At 53.3% G+C, this 26,572-nt stretch overlaps 8 protein-coding genes across 8 annotated transcripts; 6 read left to right on the top strand and 2 right to left on the bottom strand.

Moving 5' to 3' along the window:
• Positions 1-709: 709 nt before the first annotated feature.
• Positions 710-2,855, top strand: P170DRAFT_398991 (putative MFS multidrug transporter; the record flags this gene model as incomplete). The annotated part of the gene is made up of 5 exons (XM_024846258.1): positions 710-906; positions 968-989; positions 1,089-1,162; positions 1,262-1,591; positions 1,662-2,855. 5 exons carry the CDS (start codon positions 710-712, stop codon positions 2,563-2,565), a joined length of 1,527 nt encoding a protein of 508 aa, XP_024710405.1. The 3' UTR covers positions 2,566-2,855.
• Positions 2,856-3,068: 213 nt separating this feature from the next.
• On the top strand, positions 3,069-5,478 carry P170DRAFT_470525 (glutathione S-transferase family protein; the record flags this gene model as incomplete). The annotated part of the gene is made up of 8 exons (XM_024852767.1): positions 3,069-3,350; positions 3,443-3,639; positions 3,708-4,302; positions 4,455-4,585; positions 4,638-4,815; positions 4,873-4,956; positions 5,012-5,357; positions 5,417-5,478. The coding sequence occupies 8 exons, from the start codon at positions 3,069-3,071 to the stop codon at positions 5,476-5,478; spliced, it is 1,875 nt and encodes a 624-aa protein (XP_024710404.1).
• A 139-nt stretch (positions 5,479-5,617) lies between these two features.
• On the bottom strand, positions 5,618-6,594 carry P170DRAFT_470524 (uncharacterized protein; the record flags this gene model as incomplete). Its single annotated transcript, XM_024852766.1, has 3 exons — positions 5,618-6,251; positions 6,340-6,452; positions 6,529-6,594. 3 exons carry the CDS (start codon positions 6,592-6,594, stop codon positions 5,618-5,620), a joined length of 813 nt encoding a protein of 270 aa, XP_024710403.1.
• Positions 6,595-6,918: 324 nt separating this feature from the next.
• P170DRAFT_432641 (uncharacterized protein) lies at positions 6,919-7,663 on the top strand. The gene is made up of 3 exons (XM_024848309.1): positions 6,919-6,978; positions 7,093-7,401; positions 7,487-7,663. The coding sequence occupies exons 2-3, from the start codon at positions 7,113-7,115 to the stop codon at positions 7,537-7,539; spliced, it is 342 nt and encodes a 113-aa protein (XP_024710402.1). The 5' UTR covers positions 6,919-6,978; positions 7,093-7,112; the 3' UTR covers positions 7,540-7,663.
• Positions 7,664-7,994: 331 nt separating this feature from the next.
• Positions 7,995-10,655, top strand: P170DRAFT_432640 (uncharacterized protein). The gene is made up of 2 exons (XM_024848308.1): positions 7,995-8,613; positions 8,715-10,655. Exons 1-2 carry the CDS (start codon positions 8,109-8,111, stop codon positions 10,373-10,375), a joined length of 2,166 nt encoding a protein of 721 aa, XP_024710401.1. The 5' UTR covers positions 7,995-8,108; the 3' UTR covers positions 10,376-10,655.
• Positions 10,656-13,353: 2,698 nt separating this feature from the next.
• gldB (putative glycerol dehydrogenase (GldB)) lies at positions 13,354-14,962 on the bottom strand. The gene is made up of 2 exons (XM_024848307.1): positions 14,144-14,962; positions 13,354-14,071 (listed from the first exon to the last, which is right to left on the bottom strand). The coding sequence occupies exons 1-2, from the start codon at positions 14,774-14,776 to the stop codon at positions 13,502-13,504; spliced, it is 1,203 nt and encodes a 400-aa protein (XP_024710400.1). The 5' UTR covers positions 14,777-14,962; the 3' UTR covers positions 13,354-13,501.
• Positions 14,963-16,047: 1,085 nt separating this feature from the next.
• Positions 16,048-17,987, top strand: P170DRAFT_461046 (phosphatidyl synthase). Its single transcript, XM_024851993.1, has one exon. It carries the CDS (start codon positions 16,145-16,147, stop codon positions 17,564-17,566), a length of 1,422 nt encoding a protein of 473 aa, XP_024710399.1. The 5' UTR covers positions 16,048-16,144; the 3' UTR covers positions 17,567-17,987.
• Positions 17,988-24,176: 6,189 nt separating this feature from the next.
• On the top strand, positions 24,177-26,256 carry P170DRAFT_347812 (Leucine Rich Repeat domain protein; the record flags this gene model as incomplete). Its single annotated transcript, XM_024843652.1, has 3 exons — positions 24,177-24,372; positions 24,443-24,793; positions 24,860-26,256. 3 exons carry the CDS (start codon positions 24,177-24,179, stop codon positions 26,254-26,256), a joined length of 1,944 nt encoding a protein of 647 aa, XP_024710398.1.
• Between the last annotated feature and the right edge of the window lie 316 nt (positions 26,257-26,572).

Raw genomic sequence — 26,572 nt, 5'->3', positions numbered from 1 at the left:
GAGGAGGATCTTTTCATGAAGAATCATGGATACATATATGGACCTATACATAGTTTGTTTGCAGACCAATCAAGACATCCTTTCTGCTTTCAAACCCCCGTCGCTATCGCACAAACGCTTAGAACTGGCTTGTTTTCCGCTCCACCTCTTGTGACCAATTCAAATTGGAACGAAAGAGCACTTTCGAGTCGCTGCACGAACCTCTACTTTTTTTCCAGGAAACCACTCGCCGTCTGGATTTCTTGCATCCTCAGGTTGTCGCGCTCAAACCCCGGGGTTTCCACATACCTTGCCCAGCACAGAACAAGGAATGGGAGTCGTTGATCCAGCAGGAATGCGGGTCTTTACCCCCTGGGACGAGAGACGAGAATACAAAGGGGCCGAGAGTGACGACTGCTTCGACGGTGATGAAAACTGCAATAGATGCTGACTGGACCAGCCGGTCAGTTACACCCACAATCACGGCGATCAACTAGGGAGTGTCACGATGACAGATGGGCGGATACTTGCAAGCTCGACGCCCCCTTCGCGGTTTTCGTGCTGGGTCTTATAAACGCAAATTATGCTGCCGAATCCTGCGAGATGTGTTCTGCTTGGTCATTTCTCTTTCTTCCTCTCCTTTCTCTCTATCTCTTCCCTCCCTGTTTCCTGTTTGTTGGCCCTTTGAGTCCGTCGCGTGCTATTTTGTACCGTTTCCCGAGAGACAACCATGTCGGAAATCCATAAATCCCCGATTGTGGTGGACAAGGACGTTCTGGAACCGTATTTGTCCGAATTCAGACTGCAGGTGGCCTGCGATGGGATTCATATTCAATGGGCCAAGGGAAATCCTCGTCATCCCCGGAATTGGAGCTTGCTTCGTAAGGTCCACGATGCTAGCTTGATAATCTTCCTGGAGCTTTTTACGTATGTCCACGTTTCTCTGGTTATAGGGCTCGAATGGCCAGCTAACACGCCGTGTACACAGGACTGCGATCAGCACAGCTGGTGTACGTTTCTTTCCTCCGGGGCCTTTGGGTTCACTCTAGAACAGGCGAGCGTCGTGCTGAGCTTGTCTCTGGAGCAGATCTGAATGCTAATCGCTGCAGTCAACGACCGCCCACTATGCCGCCGGCGAGTTTGGCATTCGAAAAGAGCTGTCTATCTTTCTCTTCGTCTCCATGTCCGTTGAACACCTTTGTCAGTCCGTGGAGTTTTCGTCTGCATATAATGTAGTAACAAAAGAGTCCGTTAATTTTTCTGATGAGTAGCTGGATTATAGATATTTACTGGGCCAGGGCATCGGTGCCATCATTTTTCCCCCATACTCGGAAGCGTTCGGGCGCAAAAATCTCTACATCGTCAGTACGGCATTGTACAGCGTTGCCTGCGTCATCGTGGCCTCCGTTCACTGCCTTTCTGGCGTCGTCATCGGTCGTTTCGTTAGCGGTTTCCTCTCGGCCATTCCGACCACCGTTGTGATGGGTAGTATTGAAGACATGTTCAATTCGAAGGATCGAGTCTGGATGGTATGCTGCTGGGCTGTGGTGTCGAACTTGGGATTGATCGTCGGGCCCATCATGAGCACCTTTGTCACGGCGGATCTGGGGTGGTAAGTCCAAAACCCTGATGCAGAGCGGAAGGGGCTGGAATGAGCCAGAGTGGCTGACCACAGAACGCAGGAGATGGTTATTTTATCTCGCCACGATAGTGACCGGCGGCCTCGCCCTTCTCCTGCTGGGGATTCGTGAATCTCGCCCGTCCATGGCATTGGCCAAGGAGGTTGCGAAACTTCGGAAAGCCACTCAGATCGAGACGCTCGAAGGATTGAATCCCGATGAGACGCCGGATTGGCAGACCTTCGTTCGAATTGCGCTGTTCCGACCGGCGCGACTCTTCTTCACCGAGCTCATCGTGTTCATTGTCTCGATCATGAGCGCCGTTGCCATCGCCCTGGTTTACCTTTTCACGGAGGTTTTACCTCCGGTGTACGAGGAATTCGGGTTCAGTCCGAAGCAAGCGTGTCTCCCTTTCCTAGCGATCGGAATCGGACTGGCCTTTGGAGTTCTGACTCGCTGCCTTGACCTGCACATTATAGAGAAGCACCGTCAGCAGGGCCGGCCGCTGTTACCGGAACATAAGCTGGCGGGATTCTGGATTGGAACGCCCATCCTGGCCGGGGCCCTCTGGGTCTTTGCGTGGACCATCCCGCCGGAGGTAACCAATGTGCACTGGACGGTGTCGACCCTGGCGCTGGTGCTGATCGGATATGCATTGAATGAAATAGACTACGTGCTAAGTGGATACCTCACGGACAGCTACCTGAGCTACGCCGCCAGCGGACTGGCGGCCCTTAGCCTGGTCCGGGCGCTGTTGTCGGCCGCGCTGCCACTCATCGCAGTCCCCATGTTCTCGGATTTGGGCGCCAATGTCGCGGTGTCCGTGTTGGCGGCCATCGCCACCGTCTTCTGTCTCGTTCCGCCGTTGTTTTCGCGGTATGGCGAGACGATTCGGGCCCGAAGTCAGTTTGCCAAGTATAGTCTGCGCATGTATAATGAGAGTAGTGTCGACGAGAATGGGTATTAGGATAGGCAGCAGCCTCGGTGGATAAGCATGGTTTTAGAAATGGAGTGACAGATCGTCAATCGAGCACAGGATGCTATACGCAGGAGCGTGTCATTTGTTTGCTTTCTGGAGTCAGTGATTGCGAATCGGACTGAAGATGACAGTTCGCTCTGGAATAGTTTTCCTTTTTATTATTATTGTTTTGTGTTGGTTGCTTTTGTTTGCCCCTCGTTTGTTGTCCCGGACTGAAGTTTTGAGAGATTTGAGACATTAGAGACCGAGGATGAGCCAGAGTGAAATAGATGAAGCCGGTGGAAGTGGAAGTGGAAGAATTCCGCCTTCCGGAGTCCCTCTGAATGTTGCCTCAGGACTAAGGCGTTGCCGCTTCTAAACGCCTCCCCGCCTTTTCGCCCACCAAAAGCAGCATCCCTTCTCCATCTATCTAGATCCATCGACCTTGGACTTGCATCTTCTCCCTTCTTCTCTTTTCCCCTCTTTCTCCTTAAATTAGTGCTCTGTCCGAGATGGACGATCCAGAGCCCCTGAGATCCCTTGATATTCCCCGTCCGCTGCCTCCAGACTCGCTGTCTTGTGTTGCGGAAGACGCGTCGACCTTGGCCGCGGCGCAGGAACAGGAACAACAGCCTCAGTCGATTCAACAGCACGCGTCCAGTGACAATGCAGTGGATGCGCACTCTCTACCGCCCTTTCATCTGGCATCTGCTGGTCTAGACTCGTACACGTCGCAGCAATTGGAGGGAAATGAAGCTCGTCTGCCCCGGACGGCAGAGCCATATAACGCCCTCGTGAGGACAACCACTTTTTTCTTGTTCTTGCCTCGTTTTCTTCAATACGTATACTTTCGTCAGAACAAGGACTTTCTTTCTGACGCCTGTAGTCGCGCGATGGTCTCCCTGCTTCCCTGCAACAGCGACATCAGACCCAGCCCGAGACCGAGACCGACGTGTCGATCTTCGCATCGAAAGAGAACGGGTACCTCCGCGATTTGATGTCGGTGTTAGATCCGCCGGACCTAGATCTCTGGAGGGAAAGGCTATTCAATGTCGATGAAACCATTGTTTTGAGCGAAGAGCAGTATGTGGAGATCGTCGCATTCTTTCTGCCTCAAGGCTGGCTAGAAGCTAAACCGGCCAATTTCCCAGGTTCCGCACTTATTTCCCCCATGTGGACAATATCTACTCGCATCGGTCTACACAGCACTACAAGCGCAAGCCTTTGGTTTCCCACTACTGGGATTGTCGACTCAAAGGCCGACCTCCCGGAACCCCCAAGTCTGATGATCCCAACAAGAAGAAGCGGAAACGCACCGCCCGTCAGCGGGACCTCTGCGACGTTAAGATCAAGATCACCGAATACTTCCCGGCCTACGGCGACATGATCGGTTCGGACGCCATTGGCCATGGAATTGATACGCCAACGCTGTCCTCGGAGTCGCTGCCGAGCGCGAATACGTTATTTGCCGGCCAGGGGAGTGTGGGCGTAGAGCAGTCTAGCTCGCGAGGGAGTCAGGCGTTCGGAGTCCTCACGCCCAATCCTCCCTTGCCCGAGGGCCATCCGGGGGCCAACGGCCAGCGGTTCTTTACCGTCCAGCGGGTCAACGGGAACGGTGCCAACGGCAAGAACGACGGAGTGGGCGGAGGTCACCGACATAGCCTGGAGGAGAGCGACCGGGTGAAAAAGAATAGCGTGCAGCGGTATCTGCTGAAGGAGGCCAAAGAGCAGAAGAAGGCGACGGCGGTAAGTCCGCAGGTGTTCGGGCGCTTTACGTCACTTCCCCACTTCGTCTTATCTCCTGCCCTGCCATCACTTCATCCTCTGTCTTGCCCATCGAAGAGACTTTACTGTGATCCGATTGTCATTTTTCTAACCCGGTTCATCATACCATACAGGCTCGAACGATGTCGGCTCAGACCCCGCAATCGCAGAAGACGTATCATACCAAGGCCACCGGCGCAGCCGCCGTGACCGCAACGGAGCATTCAGGGGAGCATGGACTGAAACTGTATGGCAGTTGCTTCTGGTAAGCGCTGCCTGCCAACCGATCCCATGGCTCTTTAGCTAATTCCACCCAGTCCTTTTGTGCAGCGTGTTTGGATAGCCTTGGAGGCCAAAGGTATCCCCTACCAGTACATCGAAGTCGACCCGTACCAGAAACCCCCTGAGCTACTGGAAGTGAATCCAAGAGGACTTGTTCCTGCTCTGCGCCACGGCAATTGGGGATCGTATGAAAGCTCGGTATTGATGGAATATGTATGATGTTTGCCTCTTCGCCCTGAACTCAACCGATCCTGACAAATCTCGTTGCAGCTCGAGGACCTCAATGTCGGCCCACCTCTCCTCCCTCCAGGGGATGCGCAATTGCGCGCTCACTGTCGACTTTGGACAGATTTTGTGCGTCACACCCCATAGTGAGCCACTAATCACCGGCATCTACTGACATGCGTAGATCAATCGCCATGTGGTACCGAATTTCTATCGCGTTCTCCAAGAACAGAACGACCAGAAACAAATTTTGAATGCGCAGGAGCTCAAAGACGCGCTGGCCACGTTGGTTTCGGCCGCCAACCCACAGGGGCCTTTCTTTCTGGGCCCGTCTCTCTCCTTTGTGGATGTGCAAATCGCACCCTGGGTTCTTCGGCTGAGCCGTGCCCTCAAGCCTTACCGGGGCTGGCCGGACCCCGAAGCAGGCAGTCGCTGGGCCACCTGGGTCAGCGCCATCGAAGATAACGAGCACATCAAGGCGACAGTGAGCACCGATGAGCTTTACCTTGACAGCTATGAAAGATATGCGCGTGAGTGCCTTTTGCCAGGCACTGGTTGATTTTGTCGTCAAGCTGACTTTTTGACTCAGAAAATCGGCCCAACACCTCCCAGCTGGCAAATGCAATCAATTCCGGACGAGGTCTTCCGTAATCCATAGGAAATCGAGGATGATAGCCCCGTCCCCGGGGTATCTAAATCGCTTTTGAAGTTTTGGAGTTGAAAGACGTGATTGCTATCAGGACCCGGACCCGTCCGCGGTGAACCCTCGTGCATGTACGAAGTAGTACCCTTAACCGCCCCTTGCACCTCGGTTGCCAGATCGGAAACCACCTCTACCGCTAGCATCTGGGCCTCGGGGACTGCGAATGGGTTGTCGGGGAGATGTCGGGTCATTTGGACTCCGGTCGGCCGTCTGCGGTCTCTCTTTCCGCGGTACATAGGACGACGCTGGGTCGTAGAGCTGTCTCGATTTCCCGGACGTGCTAGAAGAATCCCTTTTGTCCCTGTTGTTGTTGGTATTGTTGTTATCTCTGCCGTTCCCGCGACTCCGCCCTTTGCCCCGGCCCTCGTGTTGTTTTGGCGGGGTTCCGCTGCGCGGGGAAGATGCTCCTGAGGTCGTTGCGGAGGGACTTCCGAAGAGCCTTTCGCGCACCTCTTCGTATTTGCGTTGCTTCTCCTCTCGGTTGCGCAAGGCGATGGCCTGGCGTTCCTCGGGAGTCGGCTCGGGCGGCTTGGATTCCTCCTCCGAGTCGTCTTCGGTGCCGTGATTCAGGCCTAGTCGCCCGACACCAGCCGTGGTCGCGTCGACGGCCGATTGTTTCGAGGGCGGGTTGCGACTGAGAAGGGTCACGGTGGGTTTATATTCTTGCTTGAGAGGGACGTCGGATCGGGATTCGAGGAAGTGAAACGTTTGGGGGGATTCTCTAAACGGCAGAGGGAGAACGTCGGTCAGAATATGATTTGCGCGCCTAGACGAGGGATTTGATGATTGTTTTCAATCGAGATGCGTACGCTTCAGCCCATAGTTGGCGGTTGAACTCGGCCTGTTGTGCTCGGCGTTGGGCCTTGGAGACTTTGGAGGAGACTTTCTTCTCCGAAGGCGGGGTGGGGTCGGTGGACAATCTCTGTAGCGACCAACACCAACGTTGCCAGTCAGCCAGGGACAATTGAGTAGTCGAGATCGAGATGACGAATACCTACATCGGCTTGGCTCTCCCAATCATCTTCCCAAGCATCAGGACCTGCAGAGGAAGGCTTTGCGCTCATGGTCGCCGGAGTATGGATATACGAGGGAGGGGTAGGGGGGGGTGGCTGTATATAAAAACAAGCAGGAGATGCAATGCAGGAGACAGCGGCCAAAGAGATTCCCAGGAGCAGGGCCAAATTGTAGACCAAAAAAGACAGACACCAAGGCGGATTGAGAATTGAACGATGTCAACGGCGAGGGAAGTGGAAAAAGAGCGGAAGAACCACAGCCGGGGAAAATCGTTGTTGCCGCTGCTTAGTTAAGACGGTCTTTCTTCCGGATTGCTCTGGGCGGAGTATCTTGTCTCTTGTCTCTTGTCTCTCCCTCTCTCGATCCTCCTTCTGTCGGCATTCAATCGTGATTTTGGTCGGCGGACAATCCCTCTAATCCAGTCATGACAACCGGTGTGTTCCACGCGCCCCCTCTGCTGTCTACATTTCCCTTCCAGATCTACGCCGAACCCTCCCCGCATTCACCTGTCAGTCCACCCTAGTGTCTAATTCACTCCTCCTGTACAGATCCAGACGGAGACTCGCAAATGGCCTCCTCTCCGGAGTCGGCCCAGCTCCCCTCCGACGGCTCGCAGGCCGGATCTCGCACTCCCACCCGAACCACCTCCAACCCGCCAGCCGGGGGTCTTTCCGAACTGTCCCCGCCAGGATCCCAGACCCAACCTACCTTCACCAATGTGGGTAGCAGTGTTCCGGGGACAACGCCGGGCTCGACAGCGCCGGAGGATCAGCCGGGAGCCATGTGGCTGAACAAGCGCGCCGAGGAGGAATACCAGCGTGCGATGGAGTTCGTGGTGGACAAGGACTTCAATCTCAGTGAGTGTTCTCGGGCTATTGTGCCTCGTTCAATCAGTGGTTGGAGACAATAGAGGGAGCGCTAATCTCAATGGGGGCCATTCAGATGAATTTGGGGATCCGTTCGACGAAAGAGACATGCAGGCGAAGGCGTTCTGAGAGTGAATGGATAGATGGATGGAAGAATAAATCGACGGGGGATCTAGATGACTGGGGGTCTATAATTCCGATATTTAAACTCTGGCTTAAATGAATAATGAGAGACGATGATCATGAATCGCCATTCAATGCGATTGACCGATGGAGGCTGAATAGTCTAGAATGGGAGGGCGTTGGCACAGCAACGGTCCCGCAATCCGTCCCCGTCGATTCTTCGCTGTTTTGTTCTCCACGAGCTTCTTCATCTTCATCCCGACACTTGCGCCTGCGATCTCCGCCGCTCGCCTTGTCTTAGTTTTTCATCGGCTTCCATCCAGAGATCGTCTGGTTTCTGATTATTCGGTTTCCGTTCTGGTCGTATGGACGTCACCGACTCGGCGCATCCAAGCATTCTTCGCGTCGGAGTCCCGAAAATGTCCACCAACAACGCTGCGATGCCATCTCCACAGTCATGGTAAGTCACTTATCCACGAACATTCCAGTGACACATGTCGAGTGGAGGGGAAAGGAAACACAAAAAGACACAGATGATCTCCGTGTTCAAGAAAGACGGACGTTGACGTGTTACTATGCCCCCTTTTGGCTGCTCCGGCTTGTCGTCATTATTATTGTTATTATCATCGCCATCATCATCATTTCCCACATTTTTCACCAAACCATTCATCGCTAACTTGACTGGGATCTTCTACAGTTCTCTCACCACCTCCAAACTCGCCCAGCTCCAGGGAGATCGCTTCCGGTTCACACCGATCAAGACCACTCGCGACATCCCTCGTGTTTGGGATCGCCAACCCTCGACTCCATTTCTGTCGCGTCCCCGGTCGCGCAAGGTGTGGAAGCGCTTTCGCTCTTCGTTTAACAGTATGAAGTCGCTGCAACGGTTGATCGCGACCGGGCAGGAGTGCGTCAAGGAAGACTTCTACTTCACCGAGATCAACACCTCGCGAAATGCGACCAGTATGCGTGGCGTAAAACGACGCTGCTTGTCACAGGACGACTCCGATGAGACGACATCGCGTGGTCGGTCATTCCTGGAAACGCAGTGGGAGTCTAATCTTATTACCGGGCGCCGACGTAAGACTCACCCCTCCTATCCTTCGTGCTTTTCCGTCTTTTCTTAGCGGCCCGATTAGGGAGCGCGCATAAGATAGTCAATCCAAACTAACCGTTCGCAGGCAAGATCCCGACAAAGTACGGTCTCGTGGACGAGTCCGAGCCTATGACCGTCGAGACGTTGCAGCCCGAAGAGGCGCAGGGTCAAAACAATGAGGATGAGATCGCGTCGGATACGTCCACGTCGGTCGCGCAAAACTCCGTGGAACAGGACGAATCCCGGACAGCCATCGCGTTGGCGCCGCCTTTAGCCTATCCCCGCGTGCTACATGGCCAATCCAGCGCTGCCCCGAGTGAGACCGACGAAACCGTCGCGAATATAAAGGAGACGGCAGATTTCGACTCGCCCCAGATTAATCTACCCAGTTCCCGGCTTGGGGACGAAAGCGATCTCCCGGCTTCGATTGCAACTGCGACCGCGACCGCGATAACTACGACTGAGGCTGAGGATGCAACGCTGGATGCGACTATGACCGTTGATCGACAGTCTCATTCTCTGGAGGAACACCCGAGCACCGACGAGACCGTTGCAGCGGACGGCACTCCTCCTGCAGCTGCAGCTGCTCCTGCGCCCACAACCGCTCCGGTGCAGGAACTCACTGCCGAACAAGAGTCGACCCTGGTTCGGTCGGCACTACGAAGCTCATTGGATGGGGAGGACGCCGCGCTGATAAACAACTTCCTTACCAAGGCGAAGGCCAAACGCGACGCCAAAGCGGCCGCTCCAGTCACGCCGGAAATCGAGGAAGGCCAGACTTCGCCCCCGCTGGAGATCGAAGTCACCGAAATGCCTACGCCACCTTCTCGTCGGGCCTTGGAGGATCTCGACACCAATTCGCCCTCCCCTCAGAAGTCTCAGCCCTCGCCGATCAAAGGCTTTGTGAATAACGTCAACAAGAAAGATGAGCAGCCTCCCTCCAGTCCCCGTCGAAGCGCCCGCAACAGCACGCCCAAGCCTTCTTCGCGCCGGACGCCCGGTGTTATTCAGAACACACTTTCGCTCCGGCGCTCCAACGGGACCGAATTTGTCTTCCTGCAACGATCGGAGGCTCAGGAGTTGGCGTTGGCGACGCGACGAAACACGCGAAAGAACAAAGGAGAATCGGTACCTCCAAAGTTCACGCTGCAGAAGTTGGCGCAGACATCATCCGACTCCGACAGGGTCGTGACCGATAACGACGAGTCTGCGCATAAGCCTGGTCGACCGGCAGCCGGGAAGAAGCGAGTCTCGTGGAGCGAGCACCTGGTCGAATATGAGGGGGAACAGAATGGAGGCACGAGACCCGGCGATGACGTTGGTGGCCGGGGAGACAGGTCGCCGAGTCGCAGGTCCGAGAAAGGAAAGGCGAACAGTCGGCGCGTCACTCGCTCGCAGGGCTCCCCCGAGAGTGGTGGTGACGGAACTTCCACTACTGCACCCGCTACTGCAACTCCTCGTACGCGGCGGGTCCGACGCCTGGGAACAAGCAAATCATCGGCCACGGCCGCAGTCGCGTCTCTTGAATCGAGTCCGTCGTCGCTATCACCCAGTCCGGAGAAGCGGAAAAAGCTGACTCCGCGGTCGCCTAGCACAACGTTGCTGGGGTCGTCGACGTCGAAGGTGAGCAGCACCAGTCGATCCTCGGGAAGTGGCAGCACTGGCAAAAGTGCCAGTATCTTCCAGACACATGCAGGCTCAACGCCGATGCCTAGAAGAGTCCGATCGGCGCGGTTGGTGTCGTGAGCCGCTCGATGAATTCTCTGTGTGATGGCTGGTCCATCCATTGTGTTTGTCTGCCGTGATGATGCTATTTTCCCGCTGGACGGGGGTTGGAAAAGGGGGATGCTGTACATAGTCATAATATCAGGGACTTGGAAAGATCGTCGGGCCTGACGAATTCGGGATATCGGCGGCGTTCAGGGCAGGGTTAGTTAAGGCTCGGAGTTGGGATATCTCGCCATGGGGGCGTGTCAATCAATTCTCATCTTGCTTTTCATTTGAGTCCATGAGTCCAAGAATCCAAATATCCAAGAAATCCAAGAAATCCAAGAAATCCAAGAAATCCAAGAAATCCGGGGACATGTGAATTGGGAAAGCCCTCCGTCTACTACTAGTCTATACTTGAGCCGGAAACCTGGTCGAATCCTGGAAGTTTCCCCCTCTTTTTGCTGATCCTGGCCAGCCTCTCGCTTCACCTCCCCATTTTTCCCCGCCAAACTTCCTTTCTACGCATCCATGTTGCCTAAATCGAATCGCCCAGGAACCTCCCCAGTCTTTTAGGTAACCCGAGTAAGTACCCTCGTTGTCGGAGGGGTAGGTGGCCGTTCGGGGGCCTCCCCAGATCAAAACTGGCGGAGAGATGGAGCGCCGAGCACGGATGGGGTCTCTGCTCCATCTTTCTGGGGATGCGCGATGTGGGATGGATGTCCTGCATGGCACCTCGGGAGGTATCTACAATGATCTACTAAACTGGATCCAATCTACAGTGCATACATACATAGGAGGCACTGTACTCCATCGTCTGGACATCCTCGTAAGTAACGCCGTACACCCATACAGGGCCATACCGCCGGAGATACGGTATGAATCCGTAATACGGCGTACGGTCCGGGGTGTCGGTATCTCGCGTACGGTGGAAGCGTCTAGTCCGGGCGAACTACGACCTTAGTTGCCTGGGAATGCGGTGGCTAAGGGGGTCGGGATGCATGATGATATCATATGAGGGTTTTTAGCAGGGGCTTGGGGATGGTGCTGCGCGAGGTGACCTCGGAGCAGGGGAATTGGGGTTGGAGGGCCTGGTCAGGAGGGAGATAGCTGGACGGAAGGGAGAGGGAGATTGGTTGGAGTGAATTGGCTTTGGGTTAGAGTCTGGTGGATCGTCGTGAAGAATCAGGGAGATGGCATGGAAGTGAATGGGTTGGTTTGGAGTGGTTTGTGGGTGTGGTTGTCTATACCCGTGGATGTTTGTTTGGAGAGTAGGATCATATAGTGCACAGTATGTACGGAGTAGATGCATGCATAGGCAAACATACTCCGTGCTAGTATGGAGTATCCATAGCCATACCCATATGTAGGGCACAGGACACAGTATTGGTACGTCTCTGGTATCCAATAAGGAGTATCTGTCTAGTTGGATATCCATATCACTACGAAGCGTAGATTCCGCATATTGTGGCTGCATAGCATATGAGTATCCAAGTGTTCACAATCTACTCGCTCAAGGCCCACGTAGGATGGAACGGACATAATAATAGAATGCCATATACTTCTCTGTACGCAGCCAGGCATTCCAGAGATCCTGGTACTTCCATCTCAGCTCACCGGTACCCATCCATCGGACGATAGCAGACTCCCTGACGTGCTGGCCACATGGACGGGGTGTGCTCGTAGAACTCCGAATCGTTCATCCCATCCCCATCGATATCCACCAGACCGATGAACCCGATCCCGAATGACATCGGGTTCACTTGCCGACTGAGATAGCCGTTCCATTCCACGAGGCCGATAGATCAGCATATAGTAGAACTCCTACACCTTCATCTAATTGATTCATTCCAGGAACATACTACGTAAACATTCACATCCAAGCCATCCCGCATTCCGGCCAATTTAATCCCTCAACTTCAGCGCTCTCAACCATACAGCATGCTCGAAATCCTCATCCCAGAGTAGAAGGCAAGGACCTTGCAGAGCTGAAGTGTGGAATTCACCTCCTGTGCTTGCTCCTTGCCCGTATCCTCTACCAACCAAACCACATTCTTTGTATACACTGTACGGAGTAGGTCTCCGTCCTCACTAACCCGATTAGCGAGCCCATTACTCCTCTGTCGGTGGAGTTCGCCAGCGGAGGACAGTGTACCTAGACCATCCTATTAAAGCCTAGCGCCCAACTAGGGCGGGCATCCTCCCACGTCATTCGGCATCGGGCTGGGCCAGCGGTGCGTGCTTGCAGGAAGTCCGTCCACCTTGCTAAGCCACGAACGGGGAAAATACGGAGCCACCAGGAAAAAGAAACCTCCTTAACCCGTTCGGGCAGCCGGTGTTTGGTTTAGGGCTTTTCCGGATTTGCCCACCGAGGGCTGCGTGCGTTCCGGGATTCTCCGTCCTCTGTGGCTGGGACTTGCTGGTGGGTGTTGCTATGTCGAGTAGAAGGAGGGAGGAGGGCTTTCTTCTGGGTGCGGGTTTGTTGGTATACTACCTGGTATGGATCTGGTGGTAAGGTAGACATTATTCTCCTTACTTCGTCGGTACGCTGCTGCGACATGCATGAGGAACGCTTCTGGCCTGTTTCGGGGAAGGTGGCGGGGCCGGAGATCGATGAACTGACAGTCGATACTCTGTATGTCTGGGAATCGAATCCTCAACTCTCACAGACATACATAGCGTCATCCGGCCGTAGACATGCCTAAGGTGTCATCAATACCGGGCGGCTGCACTCCATGGAGGACAGTCCTCCGGCGTAGGATGCAGGTTGCAGCACCATCTGATGGTTCCATTCCAGCCTCATCGGATTGGTCCTTGGTTTAAGGATCTTTCGCTTGGCCTGGTTTTCGTCGTTACTGTAATTATTCTGGCGGTTTTTAACATGATTTTAATTATTGTCATTATTATTTGAACGAGGTAGGTATGCCGTGAAGATGATTACTGGCATCCTAGCACGAGCTGCATTCGTTTGGCATAAGATACCTGGTTCCCTACAAGTACAAACTCTGGTGGAATAACTCTTTCTTTCTTCTACTATTTTGTGTATCTCTTATATCATGGTATCCAAATATCTTCCCCGTCCTTTATTATGACCCGCATAAATTTTTTTTCAAAAAAAGAAAAGAGATTCGATAACCCGTAAAATCATTGTCCAATCGTTCTTTTTTAAGCAGACAGCTGCTTGGCGGTCTCCTCGGGCCACACGTCGTATCCAAAGGTGTCCTTCATGTTGACGAAGCGGAAGTGGCGGCCCTCGGCCACCTTGTTGACAGCCTCGAAGTCGGCGTCCGACAGGTCGATGCTCTTGAAGTTGGACTCGATACGAGCGGGGTTGGAGCTCTTGGGCAGCACGACGTAGCCGCGACGCAGACCCCAGGCGATGAGGACCTGGGCCAGGCTGTTGCCGCCCTTGTTGGCGATGTCGTTCAGGGTCTTGTTCTCGCTGACCCGCTCGCCGGTGGTGGGCACCTGGTTCTGAGAGCCCAGGGGAGAGTAGGCCTCGGGCATGATGCCGTTCTTGAAGCAGTACTGCACCAGCTCCTCGTTGGGCAGGAAGGGGTGGATCTCGATCTGGTTGAGGTGAGGCTTGACCTTGGCGAACTTGAGCAGCTTCTCCAGACCCTCGATGGTCCAGTTGGAGACACCGATGGCGCGGGCCTTCTTGTCCTCGTAGATCTTCTCCATGGCGCGCCACGTGGGCTCGGGGTTCTCGGTGAGATCCTTGAGGATGACGTACTATGAGGGGAGGTTTGTGAGCTAAAACCACACACACAAGACATATACAAAAAAAAGAGAGCTATAGCTTACCTTGCCATCAGCGCCAATCTTGGGCTTCTCCTGGGTCTCCTTCTCGGCGGCAATGGGCCAGTGGACCAGGAACAGGTCGATGTAGTCGACCTTGAGCTTCTGGAGGGAGTTCTCGACGGACCAGATCACGTCCTCGTAGCGGTGGAGGTGGTTCCAGACCTTGGTGCAGATGAAGATGTCCTCACGCTTGACGGAGGGGTTCTCCTTCAGGAAATCCTTGAGAGCATCACCGACCTCGCCCTCGTTCAGGTAGAACCAGGCGCAGTCCAGGTGACGGTAGCCGGTGCGCAGAGCGGTCATGACGGCACGGTAGGTCTCGCCCTCAGCACCCTCGCTGGCGAAGGTGCCGAACCCGACGCCGGGGATCTTGACGCCGTTGCTCAGCTCGAAAGTGACTCCGTTCGACATGGTGGATGGTTGTTGATTGGTATAGGGAGGGGAAAGGTGAGGGGAAATGGAGGAATTGAGAAGAGGAAGAAGAGAATCGGGACAGGAGGAGAATAATAAAGAGTCTGCAGAATCGGAGGAGGGGTAGATTCGGACAAGGTTCACTTGCTTAGCTGTCCTGGGAAGCAACAAGGTGGGGTGGAGGGGAATTTTGGCGGCAATCAGGGAGGAGGGGTTTGTTGTCATACCGCCTGCTTCCGTCGTCTTGGATCATTTCTCTTCTTCCCACAATTCCATGAAGCTGGCATTGTTGCGGCAACCGGTGTCCGCACCCCATTCCTTGCTTTCTCGTGGTTCTGGGCCCCTCGATCGTATCACCAGAGCTATCCCGAGCAGCTTGGGGAGCTCTTCTTGTCCGACCTTTCAGACTGCCCTCCATGACGGCATCCCAGACGCCCAGCAGCGCAGCCACCGGCCAACCTGCCCCACCGGCGCAGAAAGCCAACGGGGCCGCCATGACATCACGGCCTCTCTTGGGTTGAAACGGCGCGAGCGTTTGACCCGTCGTCGCCCGCTCGATCGTCATCGGCTGCATCGATCTCAGGCCATGTTCCACGGGTGGAAGGGCTGCTGGCCAATGGGTGGCCCGGATGAGGCCCGCTCGGTTCGCTCCTGTCCACTCACCGTGCAGAACGGGCTCATGCCGGCCGAAGGGGGTTCCTTTCTTGGGTTCGTCCAGTTCGAGCAACAAACCTCCCACCAAATCCAAATTCCAATAATGGGATTATCAGTTGCTCCCAAACCATTGAGAGAGAGAGAGAGCGGAGGAAAGGAGCGAGAGCGGGGAAAAACAAAAAAAGCTCGTGGCCAATCGTAGGAGATGTCATGCATCCCGCCCCGCTCCTCCTGGGCCAATTTGTGGTTAGACTCAGGCTGCCATCTGCACCGTGCGAGAGGGTGTGCACAAAAATCAGTATGATTGTATGGGAGGCCAGGTATTACCCTGTATGGTATCGATACCAGTACAAGACAGGCTCCCCGTATTACCGTCCATGGCCAGCCTTCCCCAATGCGGACTAGCGGACCCGCCCCTGCGTATCTTTGGGGAGGCCGAATCAGGGCTAATCAAATGCCAAAGCCGCGATGACGATAATTCCTAGGAATAATGAGACGCCTGGTGGATCCCCGGCGTGTGAATGGCTGCATCCAAGGGGATTTCCAGAGGGAATTAAAATGAACAGGAACAAAAAAGGGAAAGATTAAAAAAAAAAAAAAAAAAAAAAAAACAACCCCCCTATACCAGGTCACAGCTTTGGGACGGGGATAATTAGACCGCCACTGGAAACCGGTTCGTTCTTATCATTATATATAGATTGTATCATTCCCTCCTGGTTGAGGCCTTCTTTCTCCAGCTTTTGTACCTGTCCTGGTCTTTTCCTTTATCTTATCCTCTCACTCTTCGACTAACATTCCTGTTGGTCCTGGTTCTTACCAAGAGTGATATCATATAACTGACTTTGGTCTTATCACCCCTCCTCTCTCTTGCTCTCTTAGATCTCTCCTATTCAGCCAATTCCTACCAACCTCTCCGCAAAAACAAAGACCAATCCCGCCATGCCTCGCTTTGACGACGCTGACCTGGGTGTTGACCCTGCTGCTCCCGCCCCCAGAGAGTCTCGCCTCAGCGGCACTCTCCCCATCCCCAACGATGCTGGAAACACCGTCGAGATTCCGGCCACCCGCAGCGCCATCAGTGATGCCGCTCAGTTCATGCACAACCTGAGTCTGTCCCCCTCGACGCGGGAACGTCGCAGCTCCCGCAACTCCTTCGGTACCTCTCTGCCTATCCCCAGATCTCCCCGGGTTTCCCGCCTGTCCTCCGCCGTTCCTTCCGGACATGCCTCCGTCACTCGGGACATCCTGGCCTCGCAGGTCCAGGACATGTCCAAGGAGAAGGTTGATGCCGCTAAGAACATGGCGTTCGCCTTCGACATCGACGGTGTTCTCGCTCACGGCAACGAGCCCATTGAGGAGGCAAAGGAGGCATTGAAGATGCTGAATGGCGACAACGAGCTGGGCATCAAGATCCCTTATATTCTGTTGACCAACGGTGGTGGTAAGACCGAGACCGCCCGTTGCCAGCAGCTCTCCGAGATCCTGGAGAGCCCCATCTCCACCGACCAGTTTATCCAGTCTCACACCCCGATGCAGGCATTGGCGGAGTACTACGAGACCGTTCTGGTTTGCGGTGGTGAGGGCCAGAAGATCCGGGAGGTGGCCGAGAACTACGGCTTCAAGAACGTCGTTCACCCCAAAGATATCCTCGCCTGGGACCCCACCGTCTCTCCCTGGCGCACCTTCACCGAGGAAGATCGCGCCGAGGCTAAGCCCCGTGACTTCTCCAAGGTCAAATTCGATGCCATCCTCGTCTTCGCCGACTCGTATGATTACGCGACCGATATGCAGCTCATCATCGATCTGCTGCTGGCTGAGGACGGCAAGATGCTGACCCGCGCCAAGGACCCCGTCGCCTCGCGCATCCCCGTTTACTTCTCGCAAGGTGACCTGGTCTTCCCTACCAACCACAAGGGACCCCCTCGTCTGACGCAGGGTGCTTTCCGGATATCCATCGAGGCCCAGTACAAGGCCCTCACCGGTGTCGACCTGGAGCGTGTGGTCTACGGCAAGCCCGAGCGTGCCACCTACACCTACGCTGACGAGGTCCTCCGCTCGTGGATGGAGCAGATCCACGACGAGAACCGCCTTCCCAAGAACGTTTACATGGTTGGTGACAACCCGGCCTCCGACATCTGCGGTGGTAACATGTACGGCTGGAACACCTGCCTGGTCCGCACCGGTGTGTTCCAGGGCGGCGAGAACGACGACAACAACCCCGCCAACTTCGGTGTCTTCCCCAACGTGCTGGAGGCCGTCAAGGCTGCCGTTCGCAAGGAGCTTGGCGAGGAGTTCAAGTTCAAGTGGAACCCCAAGGTCAACCCTGTCACTCACGGCGATGGCGCTTCCGCTGTTGAATAAATGAAAGCGAACCACAAAAAGTCCACATCGAATCAATCACCAATAGGACGACCAGGAAAATTAAAGGAACATTGGATGTTCTGATGGCGTTAGGTGATATTTCAGCCTTACCTTCACGACCATGTCTCTCTATTTTTTCACCTGCACGATGGCATTCTGCAGAATATTTTTTTTATCTTTACGGGTTTACGGATTTGAATTACTGATATCCATTGTCGCCTGTCTTGGAAACTCCACTATAAGGCCGACAATTCTGTTTTAGCATATTATCGTTATTAGACTGGGTTTCCTTATTCTTTTTGATGTGATGATGCCAACCGCATCAACGACCAAATCTTGTTACATACCAACTATATCTTTCAACTGGATTGGGATCTAGATAGATTGGATTAACAACTAGAGACATTTCTTTTCTCTTGCATACCTCGTTCCAAGTTTCCCGCATGACTTCTAGTAAGAGTTAAGAGACCGCGGTCCTCAAACTAAAACTTGCTTCCACGCCAGTCGAGCAGTAATGGCTGACGTCGGGATTCATTGTCGAACTCAATTCCATCCCGGTTGTAAAAGTCAATACTGGCGCACCAACCGTGGCTGCCAGACTGACGATTCTCGGGAGATTCTTGCTTCTGGCCACCCGTCGGCTACCTACATGCATTGTGCTTGCATAGACTTATGCCTGCATCTCGGCCTACATGTATCTCGTCTCCCGTCCCCTCTACGTAGTTTACAGTAGTGAAACGTACAAAAAAAATCTCTTTCAGCTGGAGAATCCTCCGCAAGTAAGCGGGATGCCCAAAAGGCTAGATCCAGGTCGGAGTTCATTATATCCCCGATACAAAGGATACGATACCAAACGGCTCGCCACTCGACGGTACCTTTCACTCCTCAGCTAATGTCTTACTGCATCTGAGAAAGTCCAGTCGGAATTTCATCCCGCCCGGTAGACAATTAGTAGGTAGACATTCGGTAGGTATGGGTGAGTGGCGCAGGCTGAAACGGGAGGCAAAAACGAGAAAGAAAAACCTTAACAGTCACTATAATTATGCTGATTGAATGAAAGAAAGAACTAGACAGTACGCAGTAATAAAAAAAAGAAATCTTACCGGAACTCCTACGGCGTATTCCGTCTCGCAGGAAAAAAAAAACTCTGACATACACTTAGGCTGAATGGACGGATTAAATACTACCTACTTGATGCCAAGTCCTGCTAGTATCAAAGGTCACTATAGAATACATGGGAGTTACTAGGCTTGCATTTTACGTTCGGGGCGCAGATGTCTATGTACAGTACTTATGCCCGGGGAGCGTGCGCATTCAGTGCAGGATGTCTGTTTCCTGATGAGGCAATGTGCATGTTTGTCTATTGATCTAGTTATTTCTATATCTGCCTGTCTGTCTTTGTCGAGTGACAGAAGGGAATTAGGGTTGCGTCTTCTCCAATGTAGGTGTGGGCCATTGGCTAGAATAAATGCGGCATGATCTTGAAGGGATTGGATAGTTTTAAAGAAGAAGGGTAAAACTTCTTACCGTTACGTTGTTCTTTGGCAATATTGTCCCTTGAAGTGAGCACCTGGTATTCAGGATCCAGACCATGTGCAGAAGTTAGGGCTGAGAAAGTCAGCATAATATTCTGACCAATCATAATCCAGGGCTCCACTGGTATACTACTACCTAGGTACCAGATTTTCAATCATTGCCATTTGATTTGATTTGATTTGATTTGATTTGATTTGATTTGATTTGATTTGATTTGATTTGATTTGATTTTTATTTATTATTTTTCTGAAGAGCAGCCTCCACAAGATGGAGATAAGCCGACATATGTCCGTGAATGGTCGAGATAGACTGTTTTAGGGGGTTTCATTTGTCCATGGGAAAAGCAACCAAAGTCGATTCCCGATGTTGATATCTATTAAACGCCTATGTGTCTATAGATGAGATGGATACGATGGAGTGCATGCTGTTTAATTGTCTTTGTTAAAGCAGCAATGCCCTGTAAGAATACATTCTAACTTGAAACCTCCAAATATGCTCAGTGATCAATGGCTTAAGACTTGTTTCCCGGGCTTCAAAGCAAATAAAATCGCCGAAACATAGATAAGTGGTTACTCTGATATACGATAGAGAAATTTACCTGTGATTATACCTAGTTCAGTAGACAGTTAGGAATGCACGTCAGAGCATCTGAAGAAAAAGATGAGCCCAGGTGATCTCTGGATGGACTGCGACCAAAAGACAACCTGTGTATGCTTCAAGAGTGGGTTCAATTGACTAGATCAGCTTGTAGGATAGACGCAGAGATAAAGAGCGATCTATATATAAAGAGAGAGAGTGTGTGTGACCGAGTGAGAGAAGGAGAGAGGAGGGAGGTGGGCAGGTGTAGACCTTCAATTGAGCGCCGCCCTTTGCATAGGCTGATGCCTGACTGCTCAGGCCTAACATAAGCCTTCACAACATCTTGTTATATTATGTACAACGCACCTTTCCTCACTCTTCTAGGGCAGATATTCATGTAGTACCTAGACTCTGCATGACTCAATGGAATATATCCCAGCATTGAGGAATTTCAGATGGCAGAGAATATGGGCACGACGACCACAGTTATGATTCCGTTCCTGAACCATTGAGCGTTCCAATCGAGGGCCTCGCTTTGCTTGAATAACACCACTATATCTGACTCCACGATCTATAAGTTATAGAAATTAATGTGTGCAGATAATTGGATAGAAGTATGTTGAGTTCATCCACTCGAGTGAGCATACATTGCGCTTCTGCCTCTATTGAAGAGACGGCAGACTGGGAAGAACAGACCGGCTTTAGTGAAGGCACCAAACTAGCCAGGAGCTGAGGATACACAATGTTGGGTGGATAAGTTCATACTTGATGATATTCGCGTACGTATTCACTGTGATTTGAGCCACCGAGTTTGCAGCAATTCCGAGCTCTGGTGGTAGATTGTCGATGAGTTGGATGAATAGCAAGGATGGTTGAAGAAGTATATCTGAAATGGACTGATAACTCCAAGTGGGGTTTCCTATCCTTTGAGCGTCAGAAAGCACTCGTGGGCTTGAGGTGAAGTTAGTGATGAGCTTTCGGGGATAGATTCCATGTAGAAATCGGTTTTCTAGGCAGGGTTTACAGTCAATCATGGAAATGGTTTACCGGATAGCTTTCTTAAAACAGACTCCATTTACGCTAACGCATAAAACTTTGCAATCCTTGCTAGGTGGTCAATAGACATCATGGCCTGAAGCTGTTTTCGAGGTAGTGTTGCTTCACCTGAGGTCTCCATAAGCTGTTGTAATGGGAGTCACGAGTTGAGTATCGGAACTGGATGTACAGTGTCAACGATATCACAAATCGGTAATCACCAGACACGGGGCCCCCAGAATTAACCATATGTTAAAGGGTGCCGGCTCGTGACTCCAAAAGCCACAAAGATAGGAACTGAATGCAGTAACCAAGATTCTTGTTCGTCAGGTCCCGAGAATCGGACATACTCAGTATACCCTAATAACAAAGTTCAACATGGCATGCACGCATTGCTCATTATAAGATTGAACGAGCTTTTGAGTCGGAAAAAAAAGAAGAAGATATCCTGTATGATGCCTATTCCCAAGCGTATACAGCTCGTTATATCATGGCAGCTATCTCAAAATTTGAGTTTCTTGATTTCGGAAAGTGTTCACATATAGACTGAGTTAATTCCCCAATAAGCTTAGATTTGAATAGATCTCGAGGATCTGGTGGCTTGGATCGAGATGGCGTATTGCTCATGTAAGCCTAGGTGGTCAGATTCATTTCGTGGAATTAATTCGAGATCCGTGGGATTATTGACGTTTCCAAGGTTGCCAACCGACAACGGCCCATTGTTTGAGATCCACGAGAAAAGTGACATGAGAACATGGGATGCTTCGAGGTAGAGTGGTAGACAGAGTGTAAGAGGTCGGGATGTGGTGGTTTGATCCGTTGAGTCATGACCAATGAGATGGCACCACTTCACCACCTGATTGCACTGCAGGTTTAGAAGGGAACCCCAAACTCTCGAGTCATGCCTATGATGCAATTTTACGTCGGAATAAAGGTTGATGTCTTACAGGGGATGGGCCCTACCGGATTGAAGACACGTTCTCCATCCTACATTAACAACCGTCAAGTCTCACAGAACAGCCTTTCCGCGGACAAGATCGTGGCATACTTCCCAGTCGATCTACCTAGGTACAGTGCACCCTGTCGAACGGGGTTGTACCATTTGCCATGGAGATGGTGCGATTGGGCCGGACACCTCACCCATGAACGTATGACGCCTGCGCTGTCACGGATGAGGCAAGATGGGGTGATAAGGAGGTGGAATGGACCATTGCAGTCGACAGGGGGGACCGGTTGGCATTCCAAATTGACTTGCCACTGAGTGTAACCTGGCCAGGACGATGCCAGCTGCCAACCCGAGGCTCAAATCGGCGGGGAAAGCGGCGGGATCGTTGCACCGGCAGCAGAAAGGGGGATGGAGGCCAACGAACTATGCGCCAGATCAACCCAATAGAGAGTGGAGTAGATTCAAGAATGCCTACCGGCAGCTTGGCTCGAATGCTCTTTTCTTGGCGGACGAGGTTCTCCGGGGAAGGAGCTATGCAAGGTGCCGGGGAGTGTTGACCGTGCAGGCTACAATTGAAGACAGACGGGATGGCACTGCGCCATGCCATCTCGGGTCACGCGCCCAGCAGCGAGACTAAAAGACAGGACGTGAAATGAGACCAGGACCAAAGGGCTCCGGCCAGTGTCGAGAGGAACTGTAAGGGGTACCGGGCCAAGAGTGGACCGGGGGATAGGATAGAGCGATCGAGAGTTCATCTATCTAGTGCACAGTTGGGAGCCCCCTGGTCCTGCAATTGATGAGAAATCCAGGGGATGCGAGTCGATTGATCACTCGTCTTAATATTATACTACTCCGTAATATTCAATAAGCCGGAGCTCGGAGGGTCCGGAGGGTCACGGATGATCCCAGGAGGGGCAGACCGGACCAGGGGGGAGCAAACAATGGAGATGACAGGAAAGCGAGCAGGAGAGGGAAGATGGTTCCCCAAGAGGGACTAGCGTCCTCCAGAGGGGTCACGGGACCAGCCCAGTCCGCCGCGGCCAATCACGGCGGGCGGTTGGGCCTGCGAGGGTGGTAACTGTTACGTAAGGGAAATCCTCCCGGAACGTGGCTGCGTCCGGGGTATTCAACACTACGCAGTACTGACTAGTAGTACCCTCCGGAGGAAGTGGTAGTACTCCTAGGTAGGTAGTTGATTGACTACGACAAGGGGGACATGAATCAAATCAATCCAGCGTGTCCCTTCCGGAAGGAGTCACCGCCAGGTCGCAGATACTTGGCGGCTGGCGGCGACGGGCACGGAAGAGAAAGTACCGGGTACCTTCTCGCTCGTCCCGCCCAGAAGGTCCTTGGGGTCACGGGGCCGGCCAGCGGCGATTTTCCATTATGTCATAGAATGGCGGCGATCCATTCAGTCCCTCCTGATCTTCGGAGATGAAGTGTCGCGTCGGTCGATCCGGTGAGTCTGTCGCCCCGGTGGATTCATAAACATGTTGTTTGTACGTAGCCTCAGACTCCGACTTAGACTCAGAGTCTGAGGTTGAGTCTGAGGTTGAATATGTCTACACAGAAGAGTGAAAAAAGGTGGTGTTCGGAAGGCGGCGACACTCCGAGAAAAAAAAAAAAAAGGAAAAGGAAAAAGAATAAATGACCCCGTGACAGGGATGTTTAAACGGCCCGGAGCACGTCTAGATCTAAGTATAGTCGCTATAGTTGGCTTGCGTAGGGCTCGCTTTGTCTGTTTTCTGCTTCGCCGCGCTTCCCACTGCAGACCGGTCGAATAAATCTACGGAGTATAACGCTGGAGAAGAGAAGAATTACGTATTGGAATCAGCTCGTCTCACGTCTCAACAAAGAGAAAATCGGGTTACTTAATAGAAATCCCGTCGATTGCGACAAGCTCAGCTGCAGCTTCTTCCGCTCCCAGCGAAAATCGAATTTTTTCCGTTGGCTGCCCGGCGGCCACTGACTTCATTGCCTGCCCTCCTCTTCAACGTCTCTTCCCCCTTCCTTCGTTTGCCCAAACCTTCTCCGTCTTTGCAACAACCTGAATCTGAACCCCGTCGGCGGTAGCATCTCATCTCGCCCGACCTCCGACCGGCCTCCACTCAATCAATAGCGTGTCCGCCTCGGGGGGGCGCGGTCACTGTTCCATCCGCCGCAATCTGTGACTAACAGCTTCCTCTGCCTCCTCAGCCGGTCTACATTTTCATCGTCTCCGCCGCCCCTCTCAATCTGCACTAGGAAGAGTTTGTGGAATCCGGGGAAGAAAGTGAAAAAAAAAAAAAGAAAAAGGCTTTTTTTCGCTTTTCCCTTTTTCTCCCTTTTCTCTTACGATCACTTTATTCTTTTTTTTCCTGCTCGACCTTGATTCCACTCGCCTTTTTGTGTTTCCTCCACCCCCCCTGCCTATTCGTCCTCGTTTCCCTCCCATCGTCTTCTTCCTAATCGGGATTGGCCCTACGGATCTCCCTATATTAGAGTGCGAGAGGCCTTCCTCGCCAGTCGCCCGTCATGTCTTCCGCCGCTGCCTCTCCCGCTCTCTGCCTGCACAAGCCTCGCTATCCGTTTGCCCCTCAGGGAGATTCCTCTCCCGTCAGTCTCTCGCGTAGCTCCTCGCCTCGTTCCTCCGAGTGTTCCTCGCCCGACGGTTCCCGGTCGACCAGTCGCCGCCGTCCGTCGGTTGGTTCGATCAAAGAAGACGTTGACGGTATGAGAACGTGCCCCGACCTATGGTGCTGGGCAATGAACTGATTCGGTCCCTCGTCGCGGATGTGTAGGCATTGCGCAGTCCTTTGTGGACACGCACCCCGAAGAAGAACAGCAAACCTCCAAAGAACCGCAAAAGCCCGCCGTCGCCGACATGCAGCCTACCCCCGACTTCTGCTGCCCCTGCGGCGGCTTCCTGGGCTGGAAGCAGATCCGACTGGGTGGAAAGAGCCTGAGCCGAAGCTACAGTGACCTCCGCCAGCTGGGTCAGATGCATGCGCGTGGCTGGGCCTGGGAGGCCACTCCGCCGGCCAGCAACCCTCCGCCCACCAAGACGCTGGAGGTGGAGCAGGTGGTCGTGGAGGAAGAGAAGCCGGTTCCCGGCACTTCTCTTCTGGAGAAGCTTCCTCCGGAGGTGCTCGGTAAGTCTGCGTGCCTGTCGCGCCGTCCGTGTTTTATTCCGACGGGTCTAACGGATTGCGGCACAGACCAAATTATCTCCAAGCTGGCGTTGGACGTCCCGCCCAATGGGTACACCCCTCGCAATGTCGACCTGATTGCCTGTCTTCTAGCTTCGCGCACGTTGCACGCGGCCACCCTCGCCGTGTTGTACCGAAACATGACGTTCCCGCACTCGATCATCTTTTCCAAGGCTCTCAACCACATGTCCCAGTATCCGGCTTTGGGAACGCTGGTTCGTCGCCTCGATTTCTCGCACTTCACCTCCGTCGGCCTGGGACGGACCAAGCAGATGAACGCCGAGATTCAGAATTTGACCGCCACGACGCTCTTGAAATGCCTGGATCTGCTGCCCAACCTGAAGGAATGTCTGCTGCAGGAGCACGTGGAGGGCGATATCAGCGTCGAAGTGATGCAGAAGCTGTTCACCGGCCTGCCTAATCTCTTTGCGCTCGATCTCTGCGGTTGTTCGACGCAGTCGTTCTCCGCGGTCTTCCAGCAGTCGCTCTTCAGTCTCCCCTTGACCATGCCGAATCTGAGGCGCATCTCGATGCACGAATGTAGCAGCCTTCCCGCCTCCGCCTTCGAGACCCTTCTTCCTCGCCTGGTGAACCTGACGCACCTGGATGTCACGCACACGCAGATCAACGAGGCGGCTCTCTTTTCCATCCCCGAAACCGCTCGCATTACGCACCTGAGTCTTTCCCGCACCATTCGTCTGAGGGGCGCCAAGGCGGTCGAGTTTCTGACGACTCACCCGGCCGTTACCGACTCGCTGGTGTTCCTGAACCTGATGACCGATCCTACGCGCTACCGACTCCTGGAGGAAGAGGATGTCAGCGCGCTGCTCCCGAAATTGCCGTCTACGCTGCGTTCCCTGAACATCGGAGGGGCCAAGGTCACATCGGCTCACACTCAAGCCCTCATCCCCTTGACCAAGCATCTGGAAGAATTGGGCTTGGGATCGGCGGAGTTGTCCGCACAGGACTTGAACGCTTTCTTCACTCCCGCCCCGCGGCCGGATGGCGATATAGCGGTTGAATCCGTGGAGACTTGGGTTCCCCCATCCCTGTGCTACCTAGACCTCACGAAGGCTTCTCAGTTGACGTTGGGAACCGTTTTCAACACGAGCTCCTGCCTCTTACTTTCGCAGCAGAGCTACCCGCTTCAGGTGATTGAATTCCACGAAAAGCTGATTGCCCCGCTGCGCGAGAGAACCAAAACCGCCAAATCCACCGGGTGGACCGTTCGAGAGCTCGGCCGCCGAGGATGGTACGTCCGGGACCCTGCATCGATGACGAACGAGACGCCGGACGACGGCGCTCGGACCTGGAAAATGGGGGCCAGGTGGTGGGGAATGAGAAAGATCCCCGTGGCCGTTGGTGATGTAGGCGGAATCTACGGACACTACATGTTCAAGAAATGAGGCCGGAGCTGGACTCGGCAGTCCATTTGATCTGCCTTGGTCTGGCGGCTCTGGTAACATGAGTCGTCATACTTGTCATTGTTTCTTTACCATTCTCCTCTCTTCCTTTTCTTTCTGCTTTCCTTTTCGCTGCTGTCATCTTCACATTGCATTTACGGGTGGATTTCGTGTTTGGCTATATTAGGACAAATTGCACCAGCATGCGCGGGCGACAAAAGTGTGGGTGGATTCTGCTGTCATGCCTCATGATTTGCTTGGCTTTTGAGTTGTCTGCATAGCGGAGCGATGTCTTTAAGCGTTTGGGTTCTCTGTCTGA

Source organism: Aspergillus steynii, assembly GCF_002849105.1.
Source record: "Aspergillus steynii IBT 23096 chromosome Unknown P170scaffold_1, whole genome shotgun sequence".
NCBI classification, from domain to species: Eukaryota; Fungi; Ascomycota; class Eurotiomycetes; order Eurotiales; family Aspergillaceae; genus Aspergillus; species Aspergillus steynii.
The sequence above is the reverse complement of the archived record's forward strand: the minus strand, read 5'-3'. Positions and strand labels throughout refer to the sequence as shown.